A 20,612-nucleotide genomic window follows, 5' to 3' on the forward strand; every position below is an offset into this window, starting at 1 on the left:
AATCTGTTTGTGGTTGTTGAATAAATACCCTGGTTGGATCCAAAGTTGACATGCATGTGCACAAAGTCTCTGTGATGATGGAGATTCATGGAAGTCTACTATGTCAGCTCCATTTCCAGTGTAGGCCAACGAAAATAAGAGAGAAACTAAGTTTAAAAACCAGATGAGGCATCATTTGTGTCAAACATTCTTAGACTGGGATGTTGAGGAATTTAATTAAACTATGAGTACTTTAGTAGTTCACACTTGTAGAGCTTCCACACTATAAAGACTTTGACAAAAATGAAGCGTCAGATCCATTTAAGGAAACTGCTGTGCATATCCTATAAGTGACAGCAGGCGGGTGATTCTTTAACTACGGGCACTATTGGCCTTGTAAATGTAATTTCCACCACACCATTGCCTTACAATATAAAGCGCCTTGGGGCAACTGTTTGTTGTGATTTGGTGCTATATACATGTGCACTGATGTTACTGTTTATCTCCATAGAAACTACCCACACAATCTTTCATACAAACTTTTTAAAGGGACATTATTGTTGTGGTGGAAATTACGGCAATAGTGTGGGACAACTACATTTCGTTTAAAAAAAATCACAACAGTTGTATGACATTGAATACCCCAATTATGTTTTGATTATTTTACTGATATTTTATTCAGAGATATTTTAAAACATTAGAAAAAACGTTTGTTTACTATTCATTTTTATCATTGAAGATCATAAGTCTGGGTGTGGGACAAGCACAAAACGGCAATATTTGCTTATAATGATGCTGAAAAAAGGTGAAAAAGTCATCATAGACTACTAGGACAAATTTCTTAAAACACTTTCATTGTAAAGATAACTATAGAAGTGTGAAATTTCCCCTTTTTTCTTTTTTTCATAAAATATGATAAAGGGACATAAAAGTGCCCGTAGTCTAAGAATCACCCAGGCGACTCATCTGACCCTTATTGTGAGCAAGTGTAGCATTATTTATTGAATAAAATGTTGCACGTGGGCACCATTAAATGTAATGTTTTTATTTAAATCTCTATGCCTCCACACGGGAGCATCAATAGATGTGTAACAGTTTTAATAATAAAGCCTCCACACGGGGCACCATAAAAATGTAGCATAACAATATATATTTATATGCCTCGCTACGGGGGACCATAAAATGTAGCGTAATTTATTTATTTATTTATTGGAGCCTCCACACAGAGACGCATTAGATATATAGCGAATGTAATGAATAAGTAGTTAAACTCCCAAATTTAATTATACTCAACAAAAATATAAACGCAACACTTTTGGTTTTGCTCCCATTTTGTATGAGATGAACTCAAAGATCTAAAACTTTTTCCACATACACAGTATCACCATTTCCCTCAAATATTGTTCACAAACCAGTCTAAATCTGTGATAGTGAGCACTTCTCCTTTGCTGAGATAATCCATCCCACCTCACAGGTGTGCCATATCAAGATGCTGATTAGACACCATGATTAGTGCACAGGTGTGCCTTAGACTGCCCACAATAAAAGGCCACTCTGAAAGGTGCAGTTTTGTTTTATTGGGGGGGGATACCAATCAGTATCTGGTGTGACCACCATTTGCCTCATGCAGTGCAACACATCTCCTTCACATCATCCGTGAAGAAAACACCTCTCCAACGTGCCAAATGCCAGCGAATGTGAGCATTTGCCCACTCAAGTCGGTTACGATGACAAACTGGAGTCAGGTCGAGACCCCGATGAGGACGACGAGCATGCAGATGAGCTTCCCTGAGATGGTTTCTGACAGTTTGTGCAGAAATTCTTTGGTTTTGCAAACCGATTGTTTCAGCAGCTGTCCGAGTGGCTGGTCTCAGACGATCTTGGAGGTGAACATGCTGGATGTGGAGGTCCTGGGCTGGTGTGGTTACACGTGGTCTGCAGTTGTGAGGCTGGTTGGATGTACTGCCAAATTCTCTGAAACGACTTTGGAGACGGCTTATGGTAGAGACATGAACATTCAATACACGAGCAACAGCTCTGGTTGACATTCCTGCTGTCAGCATGCCAACTGCACGCTCCCTCAAATCTTGCGACATCTGTGGCATTGTGCTGTGTGATAAAACTGCACCTTTCAGAGTGGCCTTTTATTGTGGGCAGTCTAAGGCACACCTGTGCACTAATCATGGTGTCTAATCAGCATCTTGATATGGCACACCTGTGAGGTGGGATGGATTATCTCAGCAAAGGAGAAGTGCTCACTATCACAGATTTAGACTGGTTTGTGAACAATATTTGAGAGAAATGGTGATATTGTGTATGTGGAAAAAGTTTTAGATCTTTGAGTTCATCTCATACAAAATGGGAGCAAAACCAAAAGTGTTGCGTTTATATTTTTGTTGAGAGATCGGATTAGGCCCATCTAATGAGTCACCAAAATAATTAACAATTTAGGGTTTAATACTTATTATTTAATTATTACTCAGGGCACTACCTATTTATATCATAGGTACTTTAATTTAAACATTCATTAATTTATCAGTCTCAGATGAATTAATCAGTCTCAATTTAATTTAATCAGTCTCTGATCTGAAGTCTGAATTCACACGATACGGTTAACCAAGGGTTTTCTTCTGAACACAAAATGAAACACAGCAGAAATATTTACAATTTATACAAGAAATGAACATTTTACTGGCATTTTATTGACAGTGATTAAATAAGTTCATTTATAGGCACAATTCTTACTAACTCATGAGACATTGAGAAAGAGAGAGATGAAGCTTAAAGACTTCAAGTAAATAAATCTGATTGGAATTTAGTGATGAAATTTGAAGCCAATTATTAAGAAAAATATTAAACAAACATGAATTATGTTTAAAAAGGAGGCACCTGTATCCATTGACAACAAACCTTTTTCCTGGAACCTTGACCTGGGTCACTTAGCTGCTGTTGAAGAGGTGGTTCTTGACAGTTCCGTCCGTCCTTACATCTGTAGCCACGTCTGTGGCTTTGTTGGTTGACGGTACCGACAGAATGGCTGCTTGCAGTCAGGTCATCAGCTGCTTGAAATTAGCTGGGTCGTCAGCTGGGTTGACCCCAGAGGCTGAAGGTGTTTGTTGAAAACGGTTTCTGGTAGCTTTTAAAAAGTTTGTTGGAGCCAGATTAAAAATCTTTGTGAATTTAGGAAAAAATTTAAAACTTTAAAAACATTGAAAAAAAAATAGCTGACAGAAAAGGAGAATCGCTTTTCTGTAAATTTGCTATTATTTGAAAAGTTCAGCTCGGAAGTTCTCTTAAAAATTCAAAAGACGGACCTTAAAGCGTCAGGTTAAAACTTTGTTAAAATTATCAAAATGAACAAAGAATGAATACCACGTGGTAGCTTTAGTTTAGCTTAGCAATGGGGCTTTGGGCCAAGAATAAAAATGAAGTGTTTAACAAAGAAGAAAGAAAAGGAAAAGGAGCATTGTCAGTGGAAAAAGAAGAGCGTGGAGAAGGGTTGCCAAGAAGGGAGAGCGGCAAGACTCTGTTCTAACTTTTTAAAGGGGACTGACGTCACTAAACTCCACCCATTTAGGGTGTGTAAATTTACAGACAGATATGATTCAACTATTTAAACACATTAACAATCAAGGTTGGGTAGGATTACATGTATGTATGTACATACATTTGGATTACTTGTAATCTGATTACTTTTGGATTACATTTCAAAGTAATCCTACCCAACCTTGTTAACAATTTTGGTAACTATTTGTTCTCAGACATTCAAATGGACACACATTATTACTAGTCAGACACATCCTTTGGATAAACAGAATACTTCAACTTCAACATTTTAGATAATGCAGAAAGGTCACACTTACACACATATCAGTTAAAATGAGCACATGTCAATAAACTGGAATGATTATATACAAAACATTTTGTTTGATTAATCAATACAACACATTAGAATTTTTTTATATATGAATAAAATAAATACAGATGCAATTATTTTTATTTTAAAAGAATTTCTTGTTCTTTACTTAAACCTAAATATAATAGCTGCTTGTCAAGACAAAGTTTTATGACCATGTGTTATCATGGGGGAAGGGTCCCCCGGCAATGAGGAGAGGTTCTGTCCTGGCTTGAAATGATAAAATTTGGGTTCTCCTGGCCTGGAGAAACTCAGATTCTGACGTGAAGCCATTATAATGTCATGTAATTCATAATGACCGAAAATTCACTGATAAAAAGGCAAGGGCTTCCCTTTGAAGAACTTTGAATTACAGTTTTGTTTTTCTCTGTGATGCAGTGTTGAACCATCGGGGATGTCTCCAAACTTATCTGAAGATCTCCAGATGACTTAGGAATTTCTCAACTGAGAGGGAAAACACAGTCTTTTGTCTGCAGTTCCAAGCTCAGTTTTTTGTTGAGACAGCATTAATGTATTTATTTAATTAGGGCGAATCGAGGCCATGGCGCTACATGAGGTTTCATTATAATGCAGTCAACATCTGCAATATACAGTAAAACGTGCATATCATAGATTCAAATGGACCAGCGAATTTTGTTTGTTATAATCAAAACGAGTTATATGTATAAAATGGACAAAATCCGTTAAACGTATAAACGGACAAAATCCATTATATGTATGTAACTGTTCACTTAAAGTCAGGAGGTGCTGAACAATCTATAAGGAATCCCCAGCACCAATTAAGCTTACATATTTCCTTGATTCTGATTTTTTTTTTTTTTTGATTCTGTCTCTCACAGTTGAAGTGTACCTACGATATAAATTACAGAACTCCCCATTCTTTGTAGGTGGGAAAACGTGCAAAATTGACAGTGGATCAAATACTTATTTGCCTCACTGTATATTAGCCAACATGGCAGAGTCTTCATCTAACAAGAAGTCAAAAACTTTTGGATGGTGTTTTATTTGTCAGATGAGCAGCCAACAAACAGTTTATATAAACTAGTAGAGCATTACCGGTGAGGATCCACGGGCTCTAGTTTGGGTAGTGTTTATAAAATAGGTAGCTGTCATTTTTCAAGGGTGGTAATAAATTATGCAGTTTCTATGATTGGAATGGGGTGTGAGTCCAGAATGTTTTTAGAGCCTTAGAACTCAACAGTTTTTAGAAGAACTCATCCATTTTATATCCTATTATTTATGTAATGTAATTACATAATTTGATGGTTCCATTGGTTTCCTTATGTCAGAAAACCCATGTTTAGATCATTTGTTTGTCATTATATCTTGTGTGTTAGCAAATATATTGCATTATTGCTAAATGGAGGCCATTTTGGATGCCATCTTGGATTTCGGACCCTTAGAATGTGACGAAAAAATGGCACCTTTTTTAAGCTTATGAAAGCTTCTTTCAAAATCAAGTGAGTTTTTGCGTTTACCAAAAAAATACATACACAAAATTACAAATGATCCTACATTATCTGCTGTGGCAACCCCAAGCAAAAAAAGAGAAGCTGAAAGAAGGTACTCATGTATTTGTTATGACCAACATTTCTAAATGTCTTTGGTTGCTGAAGCAGCTCTACAACATCTTCACAAAGGCAATTTTATGAATTCTTCAAAAAGGGGGTGATCAGGGTCAGATGCAATTTGGTTTGATGCTTCACCTGTGTTTCATACCAGTGGTTTCTTCTGTGTCCCAACAATTTTACTGGCTATGTATATAATCCTGGATAGTCTGTTTTTATTCTTAACTCCCAAGTGCCCATACATGTACACATATTAAACATTAAAATACGTTTAGCTGTACTTCTATAAACAGTCTCTACAGTTTTCTTTTCAATTTCCTTATGATACAAGTGCTACATTGATTATTTAAATTTATTCTTTGTCAGCTGTGAATTCTAAAGTGCAATCAAAAAATGTTCCTAAATATTTAAAGTCTTTTACAGTTTCAACAAGCCAATCATTGATCAAGTCAGGTGGAATATAGTGACAGTCACTGTGGCAGTTACATGGTTACAATAACCATATATCCATTAATGATAAGATAGATAGATGGAACTGCTATAACTATAACTGCTATAACTGCTATAGCTTAACCTTTGTCTATTATTTAACTTAAAGGCAGCCAAAGTACAGCAAAAAGAAGTCTTTATTTGGATCAAACTTGTTTGGTGGTGGTATTACCACTGCGTTTCGGCTGTACCACATTTTTTTTTTTTACTGTACCACTGTAACTCACTTTTAGAGTAAATGTTAAAAAAATTGACTGCATTTATAGCGCTTTTTCATCTGCATCAGACGCTCAAAGCGCTTTATCAATCAATCAATTTTATTTATATAGCGCCAAATCACAACAGTTACCCCAAGGCGCTTTATATTGGAAGGCAAGGCCATACAATAATTACGTAAAAACCCCAACGGTCAAAACGACCCCCTGTGAGCAAGCACTTGGCGACAGTGTGAAGGAAAAACTCCCTTTTAACAGGAAGAAACCTGTCTTCTGCTGGGACTGGTTGGGGCTGAGGGAGAGAACCAGGAAAAAGACATGCTGTGGAGGGGAGCAGAGATCAATCACTAATGATTAAATGCAGAGTGGTGCATACAGAGCAAAAGGAGAAAGAAACACTCAGTGCATCATGGGAACCCCCCAGCAGTCTAAGTCTATAGCAGCATAACTAAGGGATGGTTCAGGGTCACCTGATCCAGCCCTAACTATAAGCTTTAGCAAAAAGGAAAGTTTTAAGCCTAATCTTAAAAGTAGAGAGGGTGTCTGTCTCCCTGATCTGAATTGGGAGCTGGTTCCACAGGAGAGGAGCCTGAAAGCTGAAGGCTCTGCCTCCCATTCTACTCTTACAAACCCTAGGAACTACAAGTAAGCCTGCAGTCTGAGAGCGAAGCACTCTATTGGGGTGATATGGTACTATGAGGTCCCTAAGATAAGATGGGACCTGATTATTCAAAACCTTATAAGTAAGAAGAAGAATTTTAAATTCTATTCTAGAATTAACAGGAAGCCAATGAAGAGAGGCCAATATGGGTGAGATATGCTCTCTCCTTCTAGTCCCCGTTAGTACTCTAGCTGCAGCATTTTGAATTAACTGAAGGCTTTTCAGGGGACTTTTAGGACAACCTGATAATAATGAATTACAATAGTCCAGCCTAGAGGAAATAAATGCATGAATTAGGTTTTCAGCATCACTCTGAGACAAGACCTTTCTAATTTTAGAGATATTGCGTAAATGCAAAAAAGCAGTCCTACATATTTGTTTAATATGCGCATTGAATGACATATCCTGATCAAAAATGACTCCAAGATTTCTCACAGTATTACTAGAGGTCAGGGTAATGCCATCCAGAGTAAGGATCTGGTTAGACACCATGTTTCTAAGATTTGTGGGGCCAAGTACAATAACTTCAGTTTTATCTGAGTTTAAAAGCAGGAAATTAGAGGTCATCCATGTCTTTATGTCTGTAAGACAATCCTGCAGTTTAGCTAATTGGTGTGTGTCCTCTGGCTTCATGGATAGATAAAGCTGGTATCATCTGCGTAACAATTAAAATTTAAGCAATGCCGTCTAATAATACTGCCTAAGGGAAGCATGTATAAAGTGAATAAAATTGGTCCTAGCACAGAACCTTGTGGAACTCCATAATTAACCTTAGTCTGTGAAGAAGATTCCCCATTTACATGAACAAATTGTAATCTATTAGATAAATATGAATCAAACCACCGCAGCGCAGTGCCTTTAATACCTATGGCATGCTCTAATCTCTGTAATAAAATTTTATGGTCAACAGTATCAAAAGCAGCACTGAGGTCTAACAGAACAAGCACAGAGATGAGTCCACTGTCTGAGGCCATAAGAAGATCATTTGTAACCTTAACTAATGCTGTTTCTGTACTATGATGAATTCTAAAACCTGACTGAAACTCTTCAAATAGACCATTCCTCTGCAGATGATCAGTTAGCTGTTTTACAACTACCCTTTCAAGAATTTTTGAGAGAAAAGGAAGGTTGGAGATTGGCCTGTAATTAGCTAAGGTAGCTGGGTCAAGTGATGGCTTTTTAAGTAATGGTTTAATTACTGCCACCTTAAAAGCCTGTGGTACATAGCCAAATAATAAAGATAGATTGATCATATTTAAGATCGAAGCATTGAATAATGGTAGGGCTTCCTTGAGCAGCCTGGTAGGAATGGGGTCTAATAGACATGTTGATGGTTTGGATGAAGTAACTAATGAAAATAACTCAGATAGAACAATCGGAGAGAAAGAGTCTAACCAAATACCGGCATCACTGAAAGCAGCCAAAGATAACGATACATCTTTGGGATGGTTATGAGTAATTTTTTCTCTAATAGTTAAAATTTTATTAGCAAAGAAAGTCATGAAGTCATTACTAGTTAAAGTTAAAGGAATACTCGGCTCAATAGAGCTCTGACTCTTTGTCAGCCTGGCTACAGTGCTGAAAAGAAACCTGGGGTTGTTCTTATTTTCTTCAATTAGTGATGAGTAGTAAGATGTCCTAGCTTTACGGAGGGCTTTTTTATAGAGCAACAAACTCTTTTTCCAGGCTAAGTGAAGATCTTCTAAATTAGTGAGACACCATTTCCTCTCCAACTTACGGGTTATCTGCTTTAAGCTGCGAGTTTGTGAGTTATACCACAGAGTCAGGCACTTCTGATTTAAAGCTCTCTTTTTCAGAGGAGCTACAGCATCCAAAGTTGTCTTCAATGAGGATGTAAAACTATTGACGAGATACTCTATCTCACTTACAGAGTTTAGGTAGCTACTCTGCACTGTGTTGGTATATGGCATTAGAGAACATAAAGAAGGAATCATATCCTTAAACCTAGTTACAGTGCTTTCTGAAAGACTTCTAGTGTAATGAAACTTATTCCCCACTGCTGGGTAGTCCATCAGAGTAAATGTAAATGTTATTAAGAAATGATCAGACAGAAAGGAGTTTTCAAGGAATACTGTTAAGTCTTCAATTTCCATACCATAAGTCAGAACAAGATCTAAGATATGATTAAAGTGGTGGGTGGACTCATTTACATTTTGAGCAAAGCCAATTGAGTCTAATAATAGATTAAATGCAGTGTTGAGGCTGTCATTCTCAGCATCTGTGTGGATGTTAAAATCGCCCACTATAATTATCTTATCTGAGCTAAGCACTAAGTCAGACAAAAGGTCTGAAAATTCACAGAGAAACTCACAGTAACGACCAGGTGGACGATAGATAATAACAAATAAAACTGGTTTTTGGGACTTCCAATTTGGATGGACAAGACTAAGAGTCAAGCTTTCAAATGAATTAAAGCTCTGTCTGGGTTTTTGATTAATTAATAAGCTGGAATGGAAGATTGCTGCTAATCCTCCGCCTCGGCCCGTGCTATGAGCATTCTGGCAGTTAGTGTGACTCGGGGGTGTTGACTCATTTAAACTAACATATTCATCCTGCTGTAACCAGGTTTCTGTAAGGCAGAATAAATCAATATGTTGATCAATTATTATATCAACAGGGACTTAGAAGAGAGAGACCTAATGTTTAATAGACCACATTTAACTGTTTTAGTCTGTGGTGCAGTTGAAGGTGCTATATTATTTTTTCTTTTTGAATTTTTATGCTTAAATACATTTTTGCTGGTTATTGGTGGTCTGGGAGCAGACACCGTCTCTACGGGGATGGGTTAATGAGGGGATGGCAGGGGGAGAGAAGCTACAGAGAGGTGTGTAAGACTACAACTCTGCTTCCTGGTCCCAACCCTGGATAGTCACGGTTTGGAGGATTTAAGAAAATTGGCCAGATTTCTAGAAATGAGAGCTGCTCCATCCAAAGTGGGATGGATGCCGTCTCTCCTAACAAGACCAGGTTTTCCCCAGAAGCTTTGCCAATTATCTATGAAGCCCACCTCATTTTTTGGACACCACTCAGACAGCCAACAATTCAAGGAGAACATGCGGCTAAACATGTCACTCCCGTTCCGATTGGGGAGGGGCCCAGAGAAAACTACAGAGTCCGACATTGTTTTTGCAAAGTTACACACCGATTCAATGTTAATTTTAGTGACCTCCAATTGGCGTAACCGGGTGTCATTACTGCCGACGTGAATTACAATCTTACCAAATTTACGCTTAGCCTTAGCCAGCAGTTTCAAATTTCCTTCAATGTCGCCTGCTCTGGCCCCCGGAAGACAACTGACTATGGTTGCTGGTGTCGCTAACTTCACATTTCTCAAAACAGAGTCGCCAATAACCAGAGTTTGATCCTCGGCGGGGGTGTCGTCGAGTGGGGAAAAACGGTTAGAAATGTGAACGGGTTGGCAGTGTACACGGGGCTTCTGTTTAGGACTACGCTTCCTCCTCACAGTCACCCAGTCGGCCTGCTTTCCCGGCTGCTCGGGATCTGCCAGAGGGAAACTAACGGCGGCTAAGCTACCTTGGTCCGCACCAACTACAGGGGCCTGGCTAGCTGTAGAATTTTCCACGGTGCGGAGCCTAGTCTCCAATTCGCCCAGCCTGGCCTCCCAAGCTACGAATAAGCTACACTTATTACAAGTACCATTACTGCTAAAGGAGGCCGAGGAATAACTAAACATTTCACACCCAGAGCAGAAAAGTGCGGGAGAGACAGGAGAAGTCGCCATGCTAAACCGGCTAAGAGCTAGTAGCTGCGCTAAGCTAGCGGATTCCTAAAAACACACAAAGTGAATAATGTGTAAATAATTTAGAGGTGATTCAGCAGAGGGAGTGCTTTAGTTAAGGCACATGAAGATTACACTGTGAAACAAATCATCTAGTTAACTAGATCACATCAATGCCTTACATTCACCCCAATGTGAGGGTGCTGCCACGCAAGGTGCCCACTACACACCGGGAGTAACTAGCGGATTAAGGACTTTCTGGTCAGGCTGGGATTTGAACTGAGGATCCTCTGGTCTCAAGCCCAACGCTTAACCACTAGACCATCACCTCCCCAGAGTAAAGCACTGATTCCAGTGAAGACGGTTTTTAAAATCTTCTAGCAAACCCCAATGGTAAGGACTGAAAGGGATACTTGTATTTCTTCAGGGGTAAACAACTATTGTCTTCATACTTGAGAAAGTTCATGGCCTCACCCAGAAACAAGGCAAATAGGTAAGGCTCATGCAACTTTGGAGTTGGAATTGAAGCACTTTGAAAGTCAGTACAGTAGATTAAGTCAAAACTAACTCTTAATCAGAATTGCAATATTTGCAAGCTGTGAGAAAGCATGTCATGAAACCAGGACAGTAACTTGTCCACAAAGTACATGTGGCCAACTGGGGATTTCAGGTGTTACCTCATGCCCTTTAACTGCCTAATGTGGCTCTGATTGAATTATATCTGTGTCACAAACTGAACTTCCACCCATGTAACTGGCTGTTGAACGGCTCCCCCTGAATGGGACATCAGTATAACACAGGTTACTTCCCCAGCCAAGGCCAGTATCCATTTACACCTGGGTGGACTGTGACAATGCAGCTAAAGTGCTTTGTCCAAGGACTCAGATAGGTAGTGTGACTCGGAATCAAACCAAGGTCTACATATTAGTAGCTCAACTCTATCCCACTGGTCTTCCTGCTCAGTGCCCCTATGGATGCAAGTGAATTATTTTGTCTTATTCAATTTTGGTACATGTCTAGAAGGGTATTTTATATACAACACTGTCCAAAACAGGAGATGTTGTGATGCTTTTATAATGACTTTACATCTTTATTCCCGACACTGAAAAGAACACCTGTTTCCTGAAATATCTTAGGTATCACAGGTTGACCGTTATAACGTGAGTAAATGACTTCCATATATCTCTTGTCCTTTCTGTCTCTTTTGGACCCGTCTATCATTCCTTGCAGGCATCTCCTCCTTGGCCTCCCTCCTGTCATTGGCTTGGGTTCTGGCCTCCTACCACAAGCTCCTACGGGACTCACGTGATGATCAGCGTAGCATGAGCTATCGAGGGGCACTGTTGCACCTCTGCTGGCGCCTCTTCACCATCTCGTCCCGTGTTCTCTCGCTTGCGCTCTTCGCCTCCCTCTTCCACATCTACTTTGGCATCTTCGTCGTGCTCCACTGGTGCGCCATGGCTTTCTGGGTGGTGCACGGTGGCACTGACTTCTGCATGTCCAAGTGGGAGGAGGTTCTCTTCAATATGGTAGTAGGCATCGTCTACATCTTCTGCTGGTTCAACGTGAAAGAGGGTCGAACACGCTACAGAATGGTCGCATACTACACGGTGGTTTTAGCTGAGAACACCATCCTCACTGGATTGTGGTGAGTGTGGCTAACCAGGCACCCTTGGGGTATGCCTGTTATTTATACTCTTGTGGAACTTGAATCTTAAGGCACCCCAACATTTTTTAGAATGTGTTGCATCCATGAATTGCAGGAACTGATGTATATTAACAAATTAAATGAAGTTGACCATATAAAACCGTAATATCTTGGGGTCATACGGTCTGCAATGAAATAGAAGTCAAAGTAAATATAACTTAAGGGTTAGAATTTTGCAGCTTTTTCTGATTTGGGGTTGCTGTTGTTATTATTTGCTTGCTTGTTTTTTGTTTTTTTTTCGTCAGAAAACACAGTGACTGTACTCGGCATGTGGGCAGGTGTACCTTATTTGTGATTGACCGCATACTATTGTATTGTAGTGATTGTGACCGTTGACAGCAGGCCTGTCCAAAATAATGACACCCTTCAGGACAAAAGATGTCATACGTCTCATCTGCCTCCTGTGTCTCCATTGTCTTCCAGGTATGCCTACAGGGACCCCGTTTTGACTGACTCCTATGCCATTCCGACGTTGTGCAGTGTCTACCTGATGTTTGCCGGTGGCGTCCTTGTGATGCTGCTGTACTATGGTTTCCTGCACCCCGCATCTGCACACCTCCAGCCAAGCCCTGCCTCGTCCTGTTGTGCCCAGCTCCTCTGGGGTCTCCCGCTTCCCCCGTCAGCTCCACCCTCCGCTCCGCCCACCCCTGCCCACATGGTCAAGTCACAGACAGAGGAGGATGTGGCAGAGACGTGTCTTCCCGTCTTCCAGGTGAGGTCAGCGCCCCCAGTTTCTAAACCCGAGGGCCCACTGATAAAAATTGATATGCCAAGGAAGCGTTACCCGGCATGGGATGCTCACTACGTAGACAGGCGCCTGCGGAGGACTATAAACATTCTGCAGTACATAACGCCGGCTGCCGTGGGCATCCGCTACCGTGATGGACCTCTGCTGTATGAACTGCTACAGTATGAATCCTCCCTCTGACAAACATGACAGCACATACACATTACACACATGCACATGGATATTTAGAAGCACAGGCGTGGCCAGGAATTCATTTTGGAGCCGATGCCACTGACCGCTACATATTGGCACTGTCGTGTTTCAAGCAATCACTAAATCATTATCTGAAACAATTGATTTATTTGCTGTTTTGAGCATTCCGAGACAGTGAATCTTTCTCCAAACCATTTGGTTCATTAGTGTTTCAAGCATTTTGAAACTATAAATAATTTTCTGGACCACTTGTTTCTTTTACCTTTTGGGGCATTTCTAAACTATTCATTTCTGAAGAAACTGTGTCATGTGCAGCTCAAGGATTTTGAAAGAATGAACTATATTGTGATGCTCCATTTGGTCATTCAAGCATTTCAAAACAATGAATTATTTTCTAAAACAATTGTGTATTTAATCTTTTGACTAAATTGAATTAGTGAATAACTTTCCAAAGCAATCAGTTATTTTACAGTTTTGAGAAATTCAAAGCACTTTTGAAAGTAACTGTCAGTGTTTTGAAACGGTGAATCACTTTGTGATGTTACTGGTTCAATTGGTCTTTCAAGCATTTTGTGAAACATTTGTTAATTTAGTATTTTGAGCATTTTGAAAATCACTTGGTTCTTTACCAACTTGAGTGTTTCAGAACAGTGAAGCAATTTCGGCATTTTGTATTTTAGAGTTTTAAAACAGTGAATCATTTTGTGGAAGCAGTTGGTTCATTTGGTCTTTCAAGAATTTTGAAACATTGAATAATTTCTTCATTTACGTGAAAGTTTTGAAGTGTCATTTCTGCCATCACTTAGTATAATGTACATCAGGAACCTGAATTCACCCTCCACCCCTTGCTACGCCCACACATGCGATTTCACAGGATATAAGCACACAGATACAACAGCAATTAGTTGCACTCACATTCCTTGCACGCATGAAGACCTGCAAGACACATGGCCATGACTCAACACATTGCTTCAGCGTGAGTCCATCTCTCCCTGGTTTCATTTCTTTCTTGCTGTCTTTACTGTTCTCTTTATTTCCAGTCCCTCTTCAAATGCTGTCTTTTATTTCATTTAGTTTGTTCATGCTGTATTTCATGCCGAGTCTTTGATCACTGCATGCCATTTCCATTGCTTCACTCAAACTTTCACGGGTCGATAATAAAAATGTAAAAGATGTGACGCAACGAAGGAACAGGCGTCACTCTAAACAAAAAGAGTTTGTGAACTCGTAAAGATAGTGTATATATTTGATATGTACAAAGGGGATATTTTTTACGTTACACTGTCAACTGGGAATAAGGAAAGTAGATGCATCTGTTGAGGTTTGCCAGGGAGAGGACAGGAAAACTAACTAACTAACATGACAGGAAAACAGACCAGAAGAACAAGCACAATCATTTTGGGATTTAGCGAAATTCAAACAGCACTCCGGCGATTTATAGATGCTAACACTTCAACATGCGCAAGGGTTGACGCCAACATTGAAGCACCTCAGAATGAACAAAACTAATGTTATTTTGTTGCTCCTGAAACCTGGCTTTTATTTATTTATTTTTATTTATTTATTGTAATTCCCCTAATCTTTTGTGTCCCGTCCCAATTAGAGTCTGGATTCTGGTATCAAGATATTACTAATAATACATATTTTCAATGCCCTTGGTGTATTTTTTTTTTTTCTCACATTAAGGCACTTTTTGTCTGAGTCGACATGCTGTATGTTGTGGTGTTAGCATGATCTGCTGAGGAAAGACGGCTTTTTGCGCCAGTTCCCTTTAATGAACCTTTGTGTTGGGGTCTTTCACCTTTTCATAAAAATTCCCAGACAAGGACAGTTGCATTAGATATTAGTGTCAAAAAATCCAAAAGTTTGGCAACCTGAGGTAATAAAACAGCAAATCCAGGTTTAAATTTCTTAATGCAGAAACATATTGCAACCCGCAGAGGCAATCATGAGGGTTCCGAAACTAACCACTGGAAAATTTGGTGCAAGCTAACAGTTGTTTTCGCACATTACTTCCTACAATCAAAGGGAATTCTGGGAGTTTTTTTCTTCTAGAAGTACTTATAGAACTTCAGCATGATTCAAGAGTAACTATTGAGATCTATTTTTATTATGCTGCTATTTTGTGTGATGTCTTAATCATGTCAACTCCACGCTAACAGGGTGCTGCCACTGAGGCTGATTTGTTGTCACGCGCTTCCTAATGACTTGTGTTTTCCTCACCCCGTCCAATATCGACTCCTCCAAAGCCACCCGCGGATGAGCTGTGATGTATTGCTCATCATTTGATTTTGTGTAGTAGTTGTTTGTTTTTCCCCTGTAAGCCAAGCTGTTACGTTGGCAGGCGACGACAAATCAGCAAAGATATCAGTCGTAGGGAGTTGAGGCCCCACTGCCGCCACATGGCAGTGAAAGCGTTTCTACCACCAACCGTTTCACTCTTTATATCGGAGGAAGCCAACAGTCAGATGGTGCCGCTGGAAGCACAAACACTTCTTAATATTGCTGCTGTCCAGGAGGGCTGACCAGGTGAACACGAGAAGATAGCACATTTAAGAGTGTTGAATGGGGCATGTCAACATTTTGGGATTTAAGTGCTTCATATTCAAGACATTTTTTTCCAATCTGGAAAAGCAAAATATTGGTAACAACAAAGACAGGAAAAGACCAAAAGAAAAGCACAAAGACCTTTAAGATGACAAACAAGGCTTCAAACCAGATTTTTTGATTTTTCACCCCAGTTGGTTTGCTTTGAGCAGAATCAATATTTTAAAGTTTCCAGCTTTGTCTTTCACCTTCAAACTACTCTTCCAAAATTAACTTGATCTAAATGAAATACTGGTGAATAACATTCCATTTCAGGCTGTGTGATATAACTAGCGTTTGGGAATTATAAAATAAATATATTTTACTCTATCGCTTTTGGCGCCTTTAATAAACTTGGCTGTGCTGGGCACATTGTATTGCTTAAGCTAGCTGGAGCTAGCTAACTAATTCCAAGATTTCTCTTTACATATTAGCCTGTCCATCACACATTGATGACGTTAATGTTTAAGATCAACATTTAGTAGTTACGTAACACAATATTTACCTCCCCTAGTTGGAAACAAGGACTCCACACCACATTTTGCTGTACTTTATAACGCCATGGCAAAGACTTCAACACCATTTTTTGCTGAGGTTTCATATTGCATCCAAACCAATAAATGAAGCTTTCCCCTCCATTTCCATGCATGTGCTCACGTGCTTATGGCCAAACCCCTATGTTTGGTGATGGAAAATGAAGCCAGTACGGGAGTGCCATATCTTGCATGGTCACTTGAGGCTGTGAAGTCATTCCCCATAGAAGTCCATTTTAAAATGTCCAACTTTAGAGCAGAAATATATATGTTTACAGTCTGGTGCAAAAAAATTGGTTTGGTCTACATAGCTAGTTTACTAGTTCACGAGAGCTAGGGGGGATTTTTTTTATATAATTCATAATTTAAGATGTTTTATGTCATAAAGTTATGAATAATTATACACTCAACAAAAATATAAACGCAACACTTTTGGTTTTGCTCCCATGTTGTATGAGATGAACTCAAAGATCTAAAACTTTTTCCACATACACAATATAACCATTTCCCTCAAATATTGTTCACAAACCAGTTGAAATCTGTGATAGTGAGCACTTCTCCTTTGCTGAGATAATCCATCCCTCCTCACAGGTGTGCCATATCAAGATGCTGATTAGACACCATGATTAGTGCACAGGTGTGCCTTAGACTGCCCACAATAAAAGGCCACTCTGAAAGGTGCAGTTTTATCACACAGCACAATGCCACAGATGTCGCAAGATTTGAGGGAGCATGCAATTGGCATGCTGACAGCAGGAATGTCAACCAGAGTTGTTGCTCGTGTATTGAATGTTCATGTCTCTACCATAAGCCGTCTCCAAAGTCGTTTCAGAGAATTTGGCAGTACATCCAACCAGCCTCACAACCGCAGACCACGTGTAACCACACCAGCCCAGGACCTCCACATCCAGCATGTTCACCTCCAAGATCGTCTGAGACCAGCCACTCGGACAGCTGCTGGAACAATTGGTTTGCATAACCAAAGACATTTTGCACAAACTGTCAGAAACCGTCTCAGGGAAGCTCATCTGCATGCTCGTCGTCCTCATCGGAGTCTCGACCTGACTCCAGTTCGTCGTCGTAACCGACTTGAGTGGGCAAATGCTCACATTCGCTGGTGTTTGGCACGTTGGAGAGGTGTTCTCTTCACAGATGATGCAAAGGAGATGTGTTGCACTGCATGAGGCAAATGGTGGTCACACCAGATACTGACTGGTATCCCCCCCCCAATAAAACAAAACTGCACCTTTCAGAGTGGCCTTTTATTGTGGGCAGTCTAAGGCACACCTGTGCACTAATCATGGTGTCTAATCAGCATCTTGATATGGCACACCTGTGAGGAGGGATGGATTATCTCAGCAAAGGAGAAGTGCTCACTATCACAGATTTCAACTGGTTTGTGAACAATATTTGAGGGAAATGGTGATATTGTGTATGTGGAAAAAGTTTTAGATCTTTGAGTTCATCTCATACAACATGGGAGCAAAACCAAAAGTGTTGCGTTTATATTTTTGTTGAGTATAGGTGTGATCACTTTAAATGACAGCTCTGGCCCAGCAAGAAGAGTCCAGACTACAGTGACTCACTAGTAGTTGTTGTAGACTTTAATCTGTCTATACTTTCTATTTTATTTGAAATATCTGAGCTAATACAGCTTGCTGTGCAGATAACTGTAGTAATGGTCCATCTATGAAGTTTGTACGCCAGTATTTCCACTGAGTGAAATTTTAATATTTGGTTTGTATGTTAGCACAATTAGTGTTAGCGCTAATTAGCAGGCATTTGTAGCTCAGTGACATTGGGTCCATCGATTGTACAACTATTAGTAAGGCCATATGCCAGTCATACTTTGTTATACCCGCCCCAAACCAAACCACTGCCCAGTCTGCAAAAATACACTATAATCAAGTACCTGAACCAAAGCTAGCCTGTTAGCCTTATCTTGTTTGGAAACTATGAAGCGGGGGGCATGTTCTTTCTTATGTCGCCTAGCTTGTGCAAATCTTGTCTATGCTCCACCTCAAGCCATTTATGGGTTGGCAGATTCAGGTGGTGTCAATATGGCAACATTTGGATTTGCACCATTTGAGCTTCAAACCTGCTCTTTAGAAAACCTATGAGCGATGTCATGGGTGGGTTTGTCCAGTGTGTATATACAGTCTCTGTGTATGACAAAACTCAAACACAGACTGCAGCTCTGACCGATAACACAAATATAAATAAGGTAAATGTTGCACTGTTACGCATATTCTAAACTTTTTCAGATGATCAGGCGTCAGGGTTAGCAAGCTAACCAGGTTTGCTCTCACTATCTATCTTACACAGACACATACACAGTTAGCAAAGTAGATGCAACGTATCCTAATGTCTTTTAAAACCAATATGAAGGAGTAATGTCCAGATCCATGTTGTTATCTGCCCAAATCTTGCTAGCACCACTAGGGAGCGCGCATAAGTGTGCAGTTTAGGTAAATATGTATTTTCCCGCATGAGCCAACACAAATACTATCATGCTGCTTTAATTACCTTTTGCATGTTAATTTCTCTATGCCATTCAAAGACATGTACAACATCTAGAGGAAGACAGGAAGTGATGTCAGCACCACGTTGTTGCTTGCAGAAAATATTTTGTAGTTTGTAGTAAATGAACATTTTTCAAATATATGAAGTTTCTGATTTTGTTTTCCTTCCTTGAACTGGTTCAAAGCCTTGTTTAAAAATCCCAATGTGCAAAGGTGGAAGTGAGCTTACATTTTTTACTTTTCCTGTGGTGCTACTCGATGTAAAAAGACAAAAATGGCTTTCTTTTGCTGCAGTCTAAAATGTAGGTTCTGTAGGTGCAGCAGCAGCACTGGCTTTCACATGGTGCAACACACGCAAGCGAACACAGTCAGTCAGTTGGCTGCTAATCCCACTTCATACGGTGCCGATCCGAAACACTCACATGCTTATGGTGCAATGAGGGCAGATTGTCTCTTTGAATTCTATGGTGCAACCTGAGTACTGCCTTCAGTTATCGGCCAAGGCTGTGCCAAAGGCTCGGCCCAAACGGGCAACTGCTCTTACTGTCCTACAGAAGCTATGCAAGTCTCCAAGTCAAGGAGATGTGCTTAGTACACACAACCAACACACAAACACACACAATAATCCCTTGAACCTTTACAATTTGGGATCAATATTCATATGGTGCTATTGAGTGAAGCTGGATGCACGCTGGACTTGTATACTTGTGGTCACAGTGCTATGTAGAATTTAGCCAAATATGTTTAGGAAAAATGACCCTAAAACCCGAGTGTACATAGAAAGAGCCACGCTCATCAGCTGTGATGCTTCATTCATTTGACAGAGGAAGACAGGGCAGAGTTTTGTTTAAGATAAGTGATACATGAGTATTAGTCTTAGTCATGCATTTTCACCTTGTTTATGTGAATATTAAAGCTCTGAGGTTCGGTCACGTGAAATGATTTGAACACTGACAGCTTCTGGTTTGTTACAAGGAATTTTTACCCTTAGCTCCAGGGGAGCTTTCTCCAGCCGTGATTTCTGATCCGTCAGCCCAAACCTGGGTGTTGCACATCCAGAGATCCAGCTAATAAGAGAATTGGTCTCATATGTTCAATGGATTTCCATTTTGGAATGAAACCGCTCCTTTTGCTGTGCAGCAGATAAGAGATTATTTACAGAGGAATCCTTCAAAAGGTGACGCAAGCACCAAATTTGGCACAAATACTCCTTAGTCATTACTCTTTTGAAAAAGCAGAGTGTTTCAGTAGGCGGCCAGGTAGGGGTCAACTGAAGAATTACACAGGGGTTAAAATTTAAAAATGCTCCAATCATATTAAAAAGTATACCACATTATTTGTCTGATCATAAAGATTCCAAAACGATATAGGTTGGATGATCTATGACTGAATTCTATGGAGTTATGGGGTAAAAAGAGCAAAAATAGTGAGAAAGGTCCATTTCAGTTTGTGCAAGGGTCAAAAGTTAAAGTTGCTCCAATTTTGGTAAGGAGTGATGCAAATTATTGGTTTAGCAAATAGAGTCATACAAAGGAATAGTTTACACCATCTGTCATGCTTAGTTATGATATTACAGGTTAACATGTGATATGCTATTGAATCCAATGGATGTCAACAATCTCAAGATGGATTGGGCATGGCAGAGTCTGCCCGCATGACCTGCACATGCCACTTATCCACTTATAATGTGCTAAATTGAAATTGACTTATGTCACCATTTTTACCCCATAACTCC

At 39.9% G+C, this 20,612-nt stretch overlaps 1 protein-coding gene and 1 long non-coding RNA gene across 3 annotated transcripts in view; one reads left to right on the forward strand and one right to left on the reverse strand.

The window, feature by feature from the left end:
- The window catches only part of LOC117515215 (XK-related protein 6-like), a 39,915-nt gene extending 25,884 nt beyond the window's left edge, over positions 1-14,031 (forward strand). The window contains exons 4-5 of one of the 2 annotated variants that reach the window (XM_034175695.1): positions 11,819-12,236; positions 12,720-13,224. In XM_034175695.1, coding sequence (XP_034031586.1) covers positions 11,819-12,236; positions 12,720-13,224 — 923 coding nt within the window. Of the gene's footprint in view, positions 1-11,818; positions 12,237-12,719 lie in introns of both variants that reach the window. The other variant, XM_034175702.1, reaches the window with a different exon arrangement.
- LOC117515236 lies at positions 496-19,461 on the reverse strand. The gene is made up of 3 exons (XR_004562110.1): positions 18,854-19,461; positions 2,468-2,470; positions 496-506 (listed from the first exon to the last, which is right to left on the reverse strand). It is a non-coding gene; the product is annotated as an uncharacterized LOC117515236 (long non-coding RNA).
- Between the last annotated feature and the right edge of the window lie 1,151 nt (positions 19,462-20,612).

Source organism: Thalassophryne amazonica, chromosome 1, assembly GCF_902500255.1.
Source record: "Thalassophryne amazonica chromosome 1, fThaAma1.1, whole genome shotgun sequence".
Classification (NCBI taxonomy): Eukaryota; Metazoa; Chordata; class Actinopteri; order Batrachoidiformes; family Batrachoididae; genus Thalassophryne; species Thalassophryne amazonica.